The following is a 13,999-nucleotide window of genomic DNA, read 5'->3' on the forward strand; positions in this document are numbered from 1 at the left end:
CGGTCTACTGGCAGCGCTGTGGCGGTGGGGGCCGCGGCTTTCTCGTTCAATCGTCGCCTGATCTGCCATCGTGATCCGGTCAGACACTGCCGCAGGGCATCCTCCCTGCCCCCCCGAGAGTAGGGAAATTCCTACGTCAGGGCCCGTGGTCTTACCCGGTTACCCGCGCGTAGTATATGCTAGGGCTGGCGCTGTTCGGGGAGACCTAACGGTGCCAACGAACGAACAACCGGTGCCCCTTGGCAGTGCATGTCTGGCTTCAGGTTCCGCTAATTCAGCCATATTGGGTAAGCCCAAAGCCCCAGTCCGCTGCGGCACCCAGTCATTGGGTTCCCGCGGCCAACCCACAACAAACATTACCAAAGCAAAGACACGTCTACAAGTCGCGGACGTAATGCCAGCGCCTAAGCGCCCGGCCCCAAGCCGGCTCGCTGAGGAACAAACGACAGAAAGAGCTGATGACATGGACACTGGGGGGGAAACAGTCGTAGCCAATGTCCCCACATCAAATAGCTTCGCCCCGATCGCTCCCGAAAACACGGAAGCGACCGAGGCGACGCGTAACCGACCGTCAACCTCAGGTGCGCAAGCGCCGCAGAAACGGGAAAAGGTGCCGCCGATCATTGCCACCATCGTAAACGGCACGATGAAGATAATCAAAGAGGTTGCCCCCCACCTTAAAGGAGGTCTAAACACCTCATGCAGGGGCTCCTCTGTTAAATTTCAGCCATCTACCCCACCCGACTACAGGTATCTGGTGGAATACTTCACACAAAAGAAGATCCCGTTTCACTCTTACCCGATAGCTGACAAACACACCTATAAGGCGGTGATTAAAGGTCTCCCTCGAGACACAGACCCCGCCGAAATTAAAGAACTGCTGCTTCAACGACAATTCAGGGTCATTGAAGTGAAGCAAGAAACGCGTGCTTCTGACCCGAGCAACCCTGGCGAGGGAAGGAAAAAGAGAGCATCGTTTAAGGTGATCCTGCACCCCGATGAGAGAAACAGGGAACTGCTCAAAATAGAGCTATTCATGAATTGTAAAATCACCATAGAAAAATATAGACAGCCTGAAGGCCCTATACAGTGCCATCAATGCCAGCAACTGTTTCACTCGGCGGAGCAATGCCACCATCCCCCGAAGTGCCTTAAGTGTGCCGGCCCACACTTAACTAACACATGTAAAAAGAGCCGTGCAACACCGGCAAAATGCGCACTCTGCGGGGGCGACCACCCGGCAAATTACAGTCGCTGCCCGACACGTATACAACTCATGTCTACCCGTCCCCCACGGTCGGCAAATGGCGCGGCTTTGTCGCGAGGCGCCTCTGCGCCTGCGGCATGGTCGCAGCCAACCTCTGCGGCCACGGCGACGGCAGCCAGCTCTGCCGCCACCAACAGCCGCGGAACGACTGTGCGGGGTCGGGAAGCATTCCCTGCGCTTCCCCCACCACGCGCCCCGACGGCCGCTGCCGCCTGGGTACCCCCACCCCGCCCCCAGCACGCTGAGGCGCCTGCAGCTGCCGCGCCGCCTCAGTCGTTCGCTGGCCAGCAGCCAGGAACGCCGCTCGGCTTCTTAGACGAGCTGCGACAACTGTTTGCAGGCTTCAGCCTGACAAATGTACTGACAACATTTAGGGACACCATGGCGCGCGTGCGTGCCGCGCCTGATGGCCTAAGTAAATTTATGGCCCTCGCTGAGGGAGCAATGACATTATTCACAATTGTAGATGGATCGCCGTGAATCCAACAAGTTGAAAATAGCAACCTTTAACGCCAACGGCGTAAAATCACAAAAGTATGTACTAGAAGAATTCCTAGACCGGCATGCTATCGATGTAGTGTGTCTGACGGAGACCCACCTTAAGCCCGAGGACCGCTTCTCCGTAAGAAATTACAACATACACAGAGTTGACCGCGTAGGCCGCGAACGCGGCGGAGTAGCGGTCCTCGTAAAAGGCAGAAGGTGTTTCCGCACCGTGGAACTACCGCAGACAAACAGCATCGAGGCAGCCGGTATAGAAATAAAAATTGCAAACGCGTCATACAAAATCATTTCCGCTTATCACCCCCCGGGCACCACCATACTGCAGCGGGACCTTCAGGCTCTACTGGGTACTGGCGTTCGTGTGATTGTGGGAGGGGACCTAAACTCGAAGCATAGGGCCTTTGGCTGTCGCGGCGAGAACAGAAGTGGTGAGAGATTGCGTAGTCTCGTTGAGAGGCGTGCCGCCCTCAGCGTCATCGCACCCGATGAGCCTACGCATATCCCTGTAGACCCGACAAAAAATCCAGACATCCTGGATATTTTCGTCGTAAAAAACTTTGCTCTCGAAGCGACAGTCAGTGTGCACCACGAGCTGAACTCTGATCACAACCCGGTCGTTCTGGACATAGCCAGTGTTGAAGACGATGCCGGGAGGATGGCAAAAACAGAAGTAATTACAAACTGGGACCGTTATAAATATCTGGTGGGTGAGCACGTGGAGGAAATCCCGCAGTTGGAGACAGAGAATGATATCGACGACGTGATAACAAATTTTACAGACGTCCTCCACGCCTGTGCTCGCGCTACAAGTGTCAGGCTCACCACAGAGCCTGGCACCAGGGACCTGCCCCCTGACATCTGGGACCTCATAGTCGCCAAACGCAGGTTGCGTAAGCTGTGGCAGCGTCATCGCGACCCCGCTGACCGCCGCCTGCTGAGGCGGCTTGAGGACCAGGTAAAACTCCGACTACAGGAGCACAGGAGCCGCTGCTGGGAGGAGATGTTACGAACCGCCGAAACCGACAGCAGTAGACGCAAGATCTGGCAGATAGCCCGGCAGCGGAAAGCCCCCACCAAAGTAAACAGGCCACTCCACGGCGAAAACGGTCTAGTATATGAAGAACAAGAAAAGGCGGAAATAATGGCACAGTCACTAGAGTCACAATTCCGAACTCACGTCATCGATGATGACGAGAGTGACAGGCAGGAAAGAATAGTCATCGGACGAGTGACTCAGATAAGAAATACGCGCCCAAACACAGAATTCGTGCCCGTTAACGAGCGGACAATTAGTGCACTCATCAAGCGACAGGGAAACCACAAGGCTCCTGGCCCTGACCGTATCCGCACCCCACTCCTTAAGCACCTTCCACCTCCTGCCATAACATTTCTGGCCAGCGTCTTCAACGCTTGCCTAAAACTCACCTACTTCCCCTCAGCGTGGAAAACTGCTAAGGTAATCACCCTCCCCAAGCCTAATAAAAACCTGCTCCTTCCAGAAAGCTACAGGCCAATCTCCCTACTCACTGGCCTGAGCAAAATCCTTGAACTCCTCATCCTATTACCCCTCCAAAATTTCCTTACTGAGAACAATATCCTGATACCTGAACAGTTCGGATTCCGCGCTGAGCACTCCACAGTCCAACAATGCCTGCGCTTGGTGGAGCACATTTGTCTGGCCAGGGCAAAGAGAGAATCAACAGGAGCAGTATTCCTCGACATAGAAAAGGCATTTGACCGCGTCTGGCACGATGGCCTGATATACAAACTAGATCAAATAGGGTGCCCAGAACATCTCATAAAGATCATTGATTCATTTCTTGCGGAGCGTCAATTCTTCGTAAGGAGTGGGTCACGGTCGAGCCAGACACGACCGATTGCGGCCGGAGTTCCGCAAGGTTCGGTTCTGGGTCCCATTCTGTACTCAATCTACACGAACGACATACCCAAACAGGTCGGCGGACAGATTGCCCTGTATGCTGATGATACAGCTATCTATAGGAGTTGTCGCAACCTCGAGTTCATACGCCGAAAACTGCAAGCCCATCTCGACACCATCACACAGTGGTGTAACCTGTGGAAGGTAAAAATAAACGCTAACAAGTCCCAGGCCATTTATTTCACCAGCAGAATAAAACTCCCAGACCAGCAACTTACCATTGGTGGACGGGACCTGCCCTGGAGAAATTGCGTGACATACCTAGGCCTTGAAATAGACAGGCGCCTGACATGGACCCAGCACATAAATAAGGCGGCGAACAAAGGTTGCGCACTCCTATCCCAGCTATACCCCCTTCTGAAGGGTGCAGGACTCACGTTAAATTGCAAAATGCTCCTCTGGCGCCAGCTCATGCTTCCGGCCATCTTATATGGCTCGGAGGTGTGGTCGATGGCGTCAGACACCAATCTCTCCCGACTTCAAAGGCTCCAAAACAAAACGTTCAGGGTCATCACAGGCGCTGACAGATACGTCCGCAATACTCAAATTAGAGACTTCCTTGGACACCCAACCATTTACTCCCTCATAAAGGAGAAATCGGTCAAACTTTATGAGAAGTCAGAAACATCGCCCCACAACCTAATCCAAATCTTAGGCCGCGAACACCCCGACCATCATCACAAACGCCCAAAACTAACACTTACACGCCACTTTCGGGACATTTAGATAACACAAACATAATTCACACATCAAACATATACACAAAAACACGCACACAAACCAAACCCTCATTTCACCAAACCCCCTAGCGCACAACTTGAAGTCAGACGGGCACAGCCCAGTGGCACTTCGGAATCAATCCAGAGCAACCATTGCCTCGTCGTCGTGCGCGGCTATTCTCTGCTGCGCGCCCCTCGCTGTTGTGCGTCGTCGAAGGAGAGAAGGAAGCGAAACCAAGGGGAAAAAAGAAAAGAGAACAAGCAAAAGATGGCAGACCAGGCGGCTACGAACGAGACTGCCGCGGCACCCGCCGCCACCGGCACTACGAAGAAGGCCAAGTCTGCGTCGTCTGCGAAGAAGCCGCGCGCCAAGCCTGCGCACCCGCGCACCTCTGAGATGGTGACGGCCGCCATCAAGAGTCTGAAGGAGCGCGGCGGGTCGTCGCTGCAGGCGATCAAGAAGTACATTGCCGCGCACTACAAGCTGGACGCGGAGAAGCTGGCGCCCTTTATCAAGAAGTACCTCAAGTCGGCCGTCGTGGCTGGCGAGCTGGTGCAGACGAAGGGGAAGGGCGCGTCGGGCTCTTTCAAGCTTGCCGGCGCCGGCGGCGGGGCGGCCGAGGGCGGCAAGGCTCGTGGTGGCGGCGGTGGTGCGAAGAAGAAGCGCGCCGCTCCGGCCAGCAAGGAGAAGAAGGGGGCCCGTGCGGCCGGCGCAAAGAAGGCTGGCGGCGTGAAGGCGGCGACCGGTCGGAAGGCGGGCGCCGCCAAGAAGGCGTCTGCGGCGTCGGCCGCTCCCGCGGGTGCGAAGAAGGCGGCTGCGGCCAAGCCGGCCAAGGCCAAGTCGCCGTCGAAGGCGAAGAAGGCCGCCAAGGTTCCGACGAAGAAGCCGAAGGCGCCGCGCCCGAAGAAGGCGACGGCGACGCCGTCTAAGGCGAAGGCTTCGCCCAAGAAGAAGAAGTAAAAAGGGCAGGGAAGGGTTGGCGGTTGACACCGTCGCCTGGTGGCCGGCGCGCAACCAGAGGCTGTCGCGCGGTCCCGGACAAAAACAAAAACGGCCCTTCTCAGGGCCATCAAAGCACGTCGGGAAGGTGTTGATTGTCGTGTCGTGGTCGGTCGGTTGCCTTGTTGTCTGTCTGTCTGTCTGTCTTGCTTGCTGGCGTTTGTTTGTTTCATGTGTGGATGGTGTTTGCGTGCCGCGGTGGTTGGATTGTGGGGTCGTTGGCGGGCGTGGGCGGCGGCGCGCGGTTGGTGTTACATAAAGTGTATTTTACTTTTATTATTTTTACCTATTTATTTTGCGCCGCGTTTGTTTGTTTGTCTTGGTGGTGGTTTTGGAATAGTCTTTTTTGGCTTTGCTTTCCGGGCGTCACGTTTTGTGCCGTGGCCTGTGTGGGTGGCGCTATTGACGCTTGCGACTTGGCTCGGCCGGTGCGGTGCTTTTTTTTTTTTTTTTTTGGAAACGGCGGCGCCGGGCCGGGGGTGGGACGACTGGACTGGAGAGTGAGTGGGGAACTAGTCGTTGCGACCGACAAAGTTTTGCTCGCGACGGAGAGACGTTAGTGGCCCTGAAAAGGGCCGTTTTGTTTGTTTGGCGGTGTGCGGGTTTAGGCGCGCTCGCCGCGGATGCGGCGCGCGAGCTGGATGTCCTTGGGCATGATGGTGACTCGCTTGGCATGGATTGCGCACAGGTTGGTGTCTTCGAAGAGGCCGACGAGGTAGGCCTCGCTGGCCTCCTGCAGGGCCATGACTGCGGAGCTCTGGAAGCGCAGGTCGGTCTTGAAGTCCTGGGCGATCTCGCGCACTAGGCGCTGGAATGGCAGCTTGCGGATGAGCAGCTCTGTGCTCTTCTGGTAGCGCCTGATTTCTCGCAGGGCGACGGTGCCCGGCCTGTAGCGGTGGGGCTTCTTGACGCCGCCGGTGGCGGGCGCGCTCTTCCTCGCCGCCTTGGTGGCGAGCTGTTTGCGCGGCGCCTTTCCGCCGGTGGACTTGCGGGCCGTTTGCTTTGTCCGGGCCATGGCTACTGCGGATGCGGCGTGGATATGCGTGCGCGACGGCGTCCGGTGCTGCCTTGACAACGGGCCCGCGCGCCCCGGTGCTGCGCTTATATGCCCTCGGTGCGCGGTGGTGGGGGGAGGGGAGGGCGGGCCGCGGGGCCCCAGAGTCTATATAGGGGGGCGGCGCGCGCGCTGGGCGCCACAACCGTAGCCGACTCGCTAGCGCCGGGTGAGGAGCTTGCCTTGCTTTCTGTTTTTTATATTATTGTGGTTGAGACGCTTGAAGAAGAAGAATGACAGGCCGCGGCAAGGGAGGAAAGGGGCTCGGCAAGGGTGGCGCCAAGCGGCACCGCAAGGTGTTGCGCGACAACATCCAGGGCATCACGAAGCCCGCGATCCGCCGCCTGGCGCGCAGGGGCGGCGTGAAGCGCATCTCTGGTCTGATCTACGAGGAGACGCGCGGAGTGCTGAAGGTGTTCCTGGAGAACGTGATCCGCGACGCGGTGACGTACACTGAGCACGCCAAGCGCAAGACTGTGACGGCCATGGACGTGGTGTACGCCCTGAAGAGGCAGGGGCGCACCCTGTACGGTTTCGGCGGTTAGGCGGTGTGAGACCGAAGGAAGGAAAGAGAGATTGAAAAACGGCCCTTTTCAGGGCCACCACAGTGTTCGGAAGTTGAAAAGTGCGAAAGAGTCTGTGTTGCTGGTTTTTTTTTTTTTCTTTTCCTTTTTAGTCTACTTGGCCTTTTAGTTTTGTTTGGAGTTTTTTTGACGTGGTGTGCGGTGCGGTTGGGAGGGAAGGAAGCGTGCCCTTGCGTTGTGTGAGCTCCTTCCTTCCTTCCTTCCTTCCTTCCTTCCTTCCTTCCTTCCTTCCCCTCCCTCTTTGCTTGTATGCTTCTTGTCGGTGGATGGGCTGTGTGTTGCGGCGCGGCTGAGTGCCGAGGGGTTATTTTTGAGGTGTGTTGTTGTGCGCCACGTGTGCTGGTTAATGGTCGCGAGACTGTGCGTGCGTGGAGTGGAGTGGAGGAGGTGGCCAAGTACGTGTGTACAAGATGGCGGCGCCTGTGTGTGTAAGAAGGAAAAAAAAAACCGTACACAGAAAGAGAGAGAGAGAGAGAGAGAGAGAGAGAGAGAAAAGTGGTGCGACGAACGACTGGAATTCTGCTTTGGACGTAGGTTTGTGTGGTGGCCCTGAAAAGGGCCGATTGTGTTTTGTTTTTGAGCCGAGGCGGCAAATGGCGCGCTGCGTGCCAAGGGAGCACGCGGCGGTTGCCGATTGCGCTGTCTCTCTCTTAGGCCTTCTTCTCGGTCTTCTTTGGCAGCAGGACGGCCTGGATGTTGGGCAGGACACCTCCCTGTGCGATGGTGACGCCCGACAAGAGCTTGTTGAGCTCCTCGTCGTTGCGTATGGCGAGCTGCAGGTGGCGCGGGATGATGCGCGTCTTCTTGTTGTCGCGGGCCGCGTTTCCGGCCAGCTCGAGCACCTCAGCCGCGAGGTACTCCATGACGGCGGCGAGGTAGACGGGCGCCCCGGCGCCGACGCGCTCGGCGTAGTTTCCCTTGCGCAGGAGGCGGTGGATTCTGCCGACCGGGAACTGGAGCCCAGCCCTGCTTGAGCGGGACTTTGACTTGCCCTTGACTTTGCCTCCCTTTCCGCGTCCGGACATGGCGATGGGCTAGTTTCGAAAGAAGCGAGAAAGAAAAGCACAATGCCCCAAACGGTGCGAGCCGCAGCGAGTCGAGCAGCGGAGTGCGTGCCGGCGCCTTCCTTCCTTCAAACACTGGCGGCATATGCCAGGTGTATAGGCAGGTTAAGCAGCGGAGCTGCTGTTCCTGCGAGTACCTATTTTCTTGATTTGTGGGTCCTCACGTTTCGAGCTGACCTCACTGAGCGTCTCTTGGGGTAAGGACGCTCTGTTCGCCGTCATCGGGACCGCGAGACTTCACTAGTCCCGCAGTAGGTCAGGCCAACGTGTAGTCTGCCTGTGATGAGCCTGACGGCCCAGCCCACGTATTAGGCGGTTGCCAGAGTGTTCTGCCTTGTCGTAGAACACTCTGGCAGTGTGGCGAAACCGATCCCGGAGGTACGGGATGCCCGCTTCCTCGTGAAGCAGCCTCGTCGGGTAGCGAGGCGGCTTATGTAGCGCTAGACGTAGCGCCCTATTCTGTAATCGTTGTAGAGACGCAATATGTGTCTCGGCGGCGTTTCCCCATACCACGGCCGCGTATTCCAGTACCGGCCGTACCAAGGCGAGGTACATGGTGAGACCGTGGCGTGGTGGGAGGGTGGTCGAGGGATTGAGCAGTGGGTACAGCGCCCTAAGACGCCCCACTGCTCTTCCTCTGACATCTCGGACGTGGGGCAGCCACGTCAGGTGATGGTCCAAGGTGACCCCGAGGTATTTGCCGGTCCGCGACCATGGGATGGGGCCTCCCATGATCGTGACCGGCGGCAGGTCCGGAGGTAGCCTCTTCCTGCTGAAAACCACAGCCTGGCTCTTAGCAGCGTTAAACTTCAGGCGCCATTTCGTGGACCAGGCGCCCAGGACATCACATCCGAGCTGGAGGCGGCGGCGCATCTCGGCCGCGTTCATGCTGCGGGTGTACAACGCCGTGTCATCCGCGTAAAGCGCTAACTCCACGCGTGCCACCCGCGGCGCATCGGCGGTGTACAGGGAGTACAACAGGGGACCGAGGACCGATCCCTGCGGCACTCCCGCACGGATTCGCCGGTCGGTGGAGGTGCCTCCGTCTGCTCGGACGTGGAATGAGCGTTCCGTGAGGTACGAGCGCAGCAGGACTGCGTGCGACGTCGGTACCCCGTGCGCAAAAAGTTTGTACACGAGGCCGTCATGCCACACGCAGTCGAAGGCCTTGGAGACGTCGAGGAGCACCGCCCCGAGGTACTCCCGCGTCTCCAGCGCTCGCATCGCCTGTTCCACGAGGCGCAACAGCTGCTGTGTGGTGGAGTGGCCGCTCCGGAACCCGAACTGTTCCTCGGGGATGAGGTTGTTCTCAGACACGTGGCGGAGTAGGCGCACCGCGTACAGCCTCTCAAAAACCTTTGAGAGTGAGGGGAGCAGGCTAATCGGCCGGTAGTTGGCTGCGAGCCTCGGGTCCTTGCCGCTCTTGGGGATGGCAACCACTTCCGCGTGTTTCCACGCGGAAGGGAAGGTCCCAGAGCGGAGTATGGCGTTGAAGATGTCCGCCAGAGACTGGTGTACCTCTGGCGGCAGCATCCTCAACAGGCGATTTGTGACTCCATCCGTGCCACCCGCCTTTTGGGGGTGGAGTCGACGTAGCTGCAGGTCCACTTCTGCAGCCGTAATCTCCTCTATGACATCGTCCTCCTCTCTGGCCGCCAGGAAGACTGGTAGTCGCTCCTCAACCAGACGGACGTGGGCGGCATCCACCACGCCAGGGGCAGGCTGAAAATTCTCGGCAAACGTGTCCGCGAGGATACCGGCTTTGGCGTCCGGCTCGCAGACGACGTTCGCGCCCATGTGTAGTGGCGGGACACGCTGGCGGCGACGAAGGAAGCGCTTGGCCGTCCGCCAAGCACTGCCGTCCGTCGTTGTGAGGGTGGCCACAAGACCAGCCCAGTCCCGATTTCTGTGCTCCTCGATGGCTGCCCGGATTTCGCGCCGCGCCCTGTTGAGGCGGCGCTTCGTCTCGGGCAGGCGTGTGAGCTGCCACTCACGAAAGAGGTGGTTCTTGTCAGTGATCGCCTCAAGTATGTGCGGCGGGAGTTGCCGCGACATCTCACGTGGCCGTCCCGGCCGTCTGGGGGTGGCCACCTCCGCCGCACCCAGTGTGTGCCGAGTGAAGAACTCCAGAGCTTCCTCTGCCCCATGCACAGCTGGGTCGGGAGCGCCCGCGAGGCGGTCCACGATCTCGGCGCAGAAGCGCGCCTCGTCGATGCCGCGGTAGTTGCGGCGGTCGGGTGGCATCGAGGCACCGATGACATCCATGTCGAAGATCAGCGGGAGGTGATCAGACGACATGGCGTGTCTGACGGTGGCCGACGTGAAGTGCCCGACGCCTTTGATCACGGCGATGTCCAGCACGTCGGACTGGCCTCTGTTGGGGAAAACGGTGTGCTCATAGGGCCCCAGTACGATAGCGCCATGCCGCTGCGTGGCGCGTAGGAGGCGGCGGCCGCTGGTGTTGGTGACGCGGGAGTTCCACTGTGTGTGCTTTGCATTAAAGTCACCCGCAATGAAAACATTCCCGCGTAACACGAGCAGGGCGTCGAGGTCAGCCTCCTGAAGCAGTCCCCTCGGCGGCCTGTATGCCGCAACGAAGGTGATGACCCCCGCAGTGGTGGTAACAGCCACCCCAGTGGCCTCCACCGCTGCAAGGGGCGGAAGCTGCACCTCATGATGTTTTAAGGACGACTTGACGTAGACGGCCGTCCCTCCGCCGTGGGTCAACCTATCTGTGCGATAGCACCGATAGTTGGCCGCCTTAACGTGGACTCCTGGTTTCAGGAAGGTCTCGCACACGAGGCAGATGTCGACCGCCTCGTCGCGCAAGAACTCCCTGAATTCTCCCTGTTGAGGAACCAAGCTGTTCGCGTTGAAGACGCAAACGGTGAGGCCATGGATATGGTGATTAATATCCATGGCCTGCTCCGGTGACAGCGCCGGCCTGGAGGGCCGTCGTGACTGCGGTGACGAGCACCGGCAGTTGCTCGAGCAGCTGGCTCAACGACCGCAGAAGCGACCGGAGTTCAGCTGCATCAGGAGCAATGGAGGCGGTGGGGGCCGCTGGGGCGGCCTCCGCCACTGGAGCAGCTGGCTGCAGCTGCTCCGGGGTTGACGACCGTCGTGGAGCATCGGCGGTCGGTCGCGGTCGCGGCTCAGCACGATCTGCTGACGTCTGCTGCGGCAAGGTGTCGGCGGCAGGTCGTTGCGTGGCGGCTGGGGAGGCTCGGGCCGTGCGCCGGCGACGCCTGCGCGGGGCGGCATCCCGCTCCCCAGGCGTGGGTGCGGGGTTTGCCACCCCCGCAGGCGAAGCCGTGGACGACGCAGTCGGCTGCTGCTTCTCGCCCGTGTCCTGCTCCGGTCGGCGGGTGGAGGCGGCTGGTGGACCGCCCTTGGTGGCGGCGGCAAAGCTCGTTGACGGGCGCGTCTTGCGGGAAGGAGCAGTTCCTCTTCTCTGTTGCGCTCGACCCCTTTTAAAGGCCGAACAGCCTCTGTAGCTGGCAACATGCGGCCCACCACAGTTGCAGCACGTCGGCTTCTCCTCTCTGCTCAGCCCGCAAGATTTGCTCTCATGCTGTCCCGCGCACTTGACGCAGCGGGGCAACATGGAGCAGTAGCGGGAGACGTGGTCGAGCCACTGGCAGGAGAAACACTGGCATCTCTTGCCTTTGGCCCGAAGTGGTTCCACCGTCACTTGCACTCGACCCACACGCTGCACTTTGGAAAATCTTTCGATTTTCCAGGTTGTCAACAAGGACAACCTGGTACAGCGGCATGTCGCGGTGGGTGCGCGGCGATTTCATCAGGCCCGTGGACCTGACGCCGAAGCCCATGTCTTCGAGCTCCTCACGAAGATAGTCCGCTCCGAACTTGAGGGGAAGGTGGCGGAATACCACCTTCAGGAGTTTGAGTGGCTCGGAGGGGTGCGTATAGCACGGGAGGCCGTCCTTGCAGACGGTGTCCATCACCGCGCGGTACTCTTCATTTGTGGCGACCGTGACCTTGTAAAGGTCACGTCCGGCGTTCTTGACAGTCGTGGTCGTGGCCACTCTGTCAAGTTTGTTTTGGAATTCTTTGTAGTTGCCGTCCCATTGGACAACAATAGGCGGCGGTTTCTTCTGGGGCGGCGCCGGCGGCGCGTCGCCCTCATCTTCGTCATCAATGTTGGCGGCCGCGAACATGTTGGCCGTCGGCAACGGCTGCGTTTGCTGCAGTGCAGCGGCCCTGGCAGTGTGCCGCCTAGGTGGGGCAACAAAGCCCTCCGCGTCAGGCAGCCGTGAGGCAGCTGACGAACTTGGGGGTCGCTGTGTTTTCTTCTTCGGTCTCTGGTTGGCGGTGCTCCGGGAGGAGCCCGCAGCGGTGTTCCCAGACACCGCGGCAGGGACGCGGGAGGCTCTAGGGGCCTTCTTCCGCGGTCTCGCAGCGTCAGATGCCTGTGATGTTGCGTCCGAGTCGTCGGTAGTCAGTGCCCGGCGCTTTCTGGGCGCGCGGGTAGCGTCTGTGTCAGTGTCGCGACGTTCCGCCTCGGCTATGGCCTCGGCTAGGTTCGCGTCTGGCAGGTCGACTGTGTCCATTTCGGTGGTCTGTCCTGTTGACTGCGTCTCCGTCCAGACCGCGGGTGCTACACCAGCGCAGGACGGGGCAGAGACAAGCGCAGCCACGGGCTCTTCACGTGTCAGTGGGGCCAGTGGGGCAACCGGGGGCACATCGACCTCTTGCGTGGTCGAGGCCAGCAGCGCAACACCCGCCGAGGCCGCCGCCGCCGGGACCGCAAACTCTTGCAGTGCGACCGGCGGGGCTCTCGGTGGCACACCTGACTCTTCTTGCCTCGTGTGCGAAATCGCAACTTTGCGTATGTTGCAGAAGGCAAGTATGGCCTCCTCATCCGCCTCTCTCCCTTGGTAGAAACCCCCGTGAGCGAGCTTGTTCATAAGGATGAACGCTCTGTCACGAGAGTGCAAGTCATTGCTGTGAGAGTGTGTTCCGTCATTGTCAGTGGTCGGTAGCCGGTTCGTCATAGGTGGGGCGCCGTTACCTGCTTCCATCACAAGGTAGGAAAAATAGGGGAAAAAGCTAGTCGAGTGAGCGCGGACTGGTCCCACGTGAAGGGGGTCCTGACTCACGGCTTGCCCTAACGGTCCCTAGGCGCGGCACAAATCGATTTCTGAATCGATTTGATTCGCAGCCAAGTAAACACGCAATTTTGCCGCTAACCACACTCGCGAGCGAGTTGTTAGCTGGAGCAGTTCGCTGCAGCTTTTGCCACGTGGCCGCCGTCGACGCGCGGGCCTTAACAAAGGCGCGCGGACAAAGGCACGCGTGAACAAAGGCGCGAGCGAGACAAAGCGCAGCGCGGAGCCAGTGCGTCCTCTCGCTACGACGGCTCAGCGCGGAGTGCGCGTGCCGGCGCCGGCGGGGTGGGGGTCCTTTATGGGCTCGGGTGCGGCGGCCGGTTGCGCGCGCGCCCCATTGGTCGGCGGCCGCAGCAGGGCGAGCTGGTAAAGGTGCGGCGGCGGCGTGCGGCGGGTGCCATTCCGAGGTGGGACTGCTGAGCGGACGGACGTGCGTCTACCTGTGCTCCGCGCCGCTATTGTGCTCCCAGCCCTGGAAATACCCACCGCGCGCTCTCGCCGCCTTTGTGCAGAGCTCGCCTCGTTGCTTGCTTCTCGTGTGCTTGGTCGCCGCCTTGCGTGCTCGCGCAATAGCTTCGTGCTTGGTCGTATCGTCGGTGCTGGCGGTCCGCGCTGTGTTCTGGATTTCCGGACGTGGTCGGGTGTGCGTTATCGGTAAAAAGCAAAATTGTCGTTTCTGAAAAGCAAAAGTCGTCTTGCACACTCGGCGCGGACGGGGCTCTAGACCACGTGGGCG

The 13,999-nt window shown here is 59.5% G+C and overlaps 1 protein-coding gene across 1 annotated transcript; it reads right to left on the bottom strand.

Moving 5' to 3' along the window:
- Positions 1–2,150: 2,150 nt before the first annotated feature.
- Positions 2,151–13,176, bottom strand: LOC126285043 (proteoglycan 4-like). Its single transcript, XM_049984365.1, has 3 exons — positions 12,068–13,176; positions 11,152–11,601; positions 2,151–2,274 (listed from the first exon to the last, which is right to left on the bottom strand). The coding sequence occupies exons 1-3, from the start codon at positions 13,174–13,176 to the stop codon at positions 2,151–2,153; spliced, it is 1,683 nt and encodes a 560-aa protein (XP_049840322.1).
- Positions 13,177–13,999: the final 823 nt, after the last annotated feature.

This window comes from Schistocerca gregaria, chromosome 8 (genome assembly GCF_023897955.1).
Source record: "Schistocerca gregaria isolate iqSchGreg1 chromosome 8, iqSchGreg1.2, whole genome shotgun sequence".
Classification (NCBI taxonomy): domain Eukaryota; kingdom Metazoa; phylum Arthropoda; class Insecta; order Orthoptera; family Acrididae; genus Schistocerca; species Schistocerca gregaria.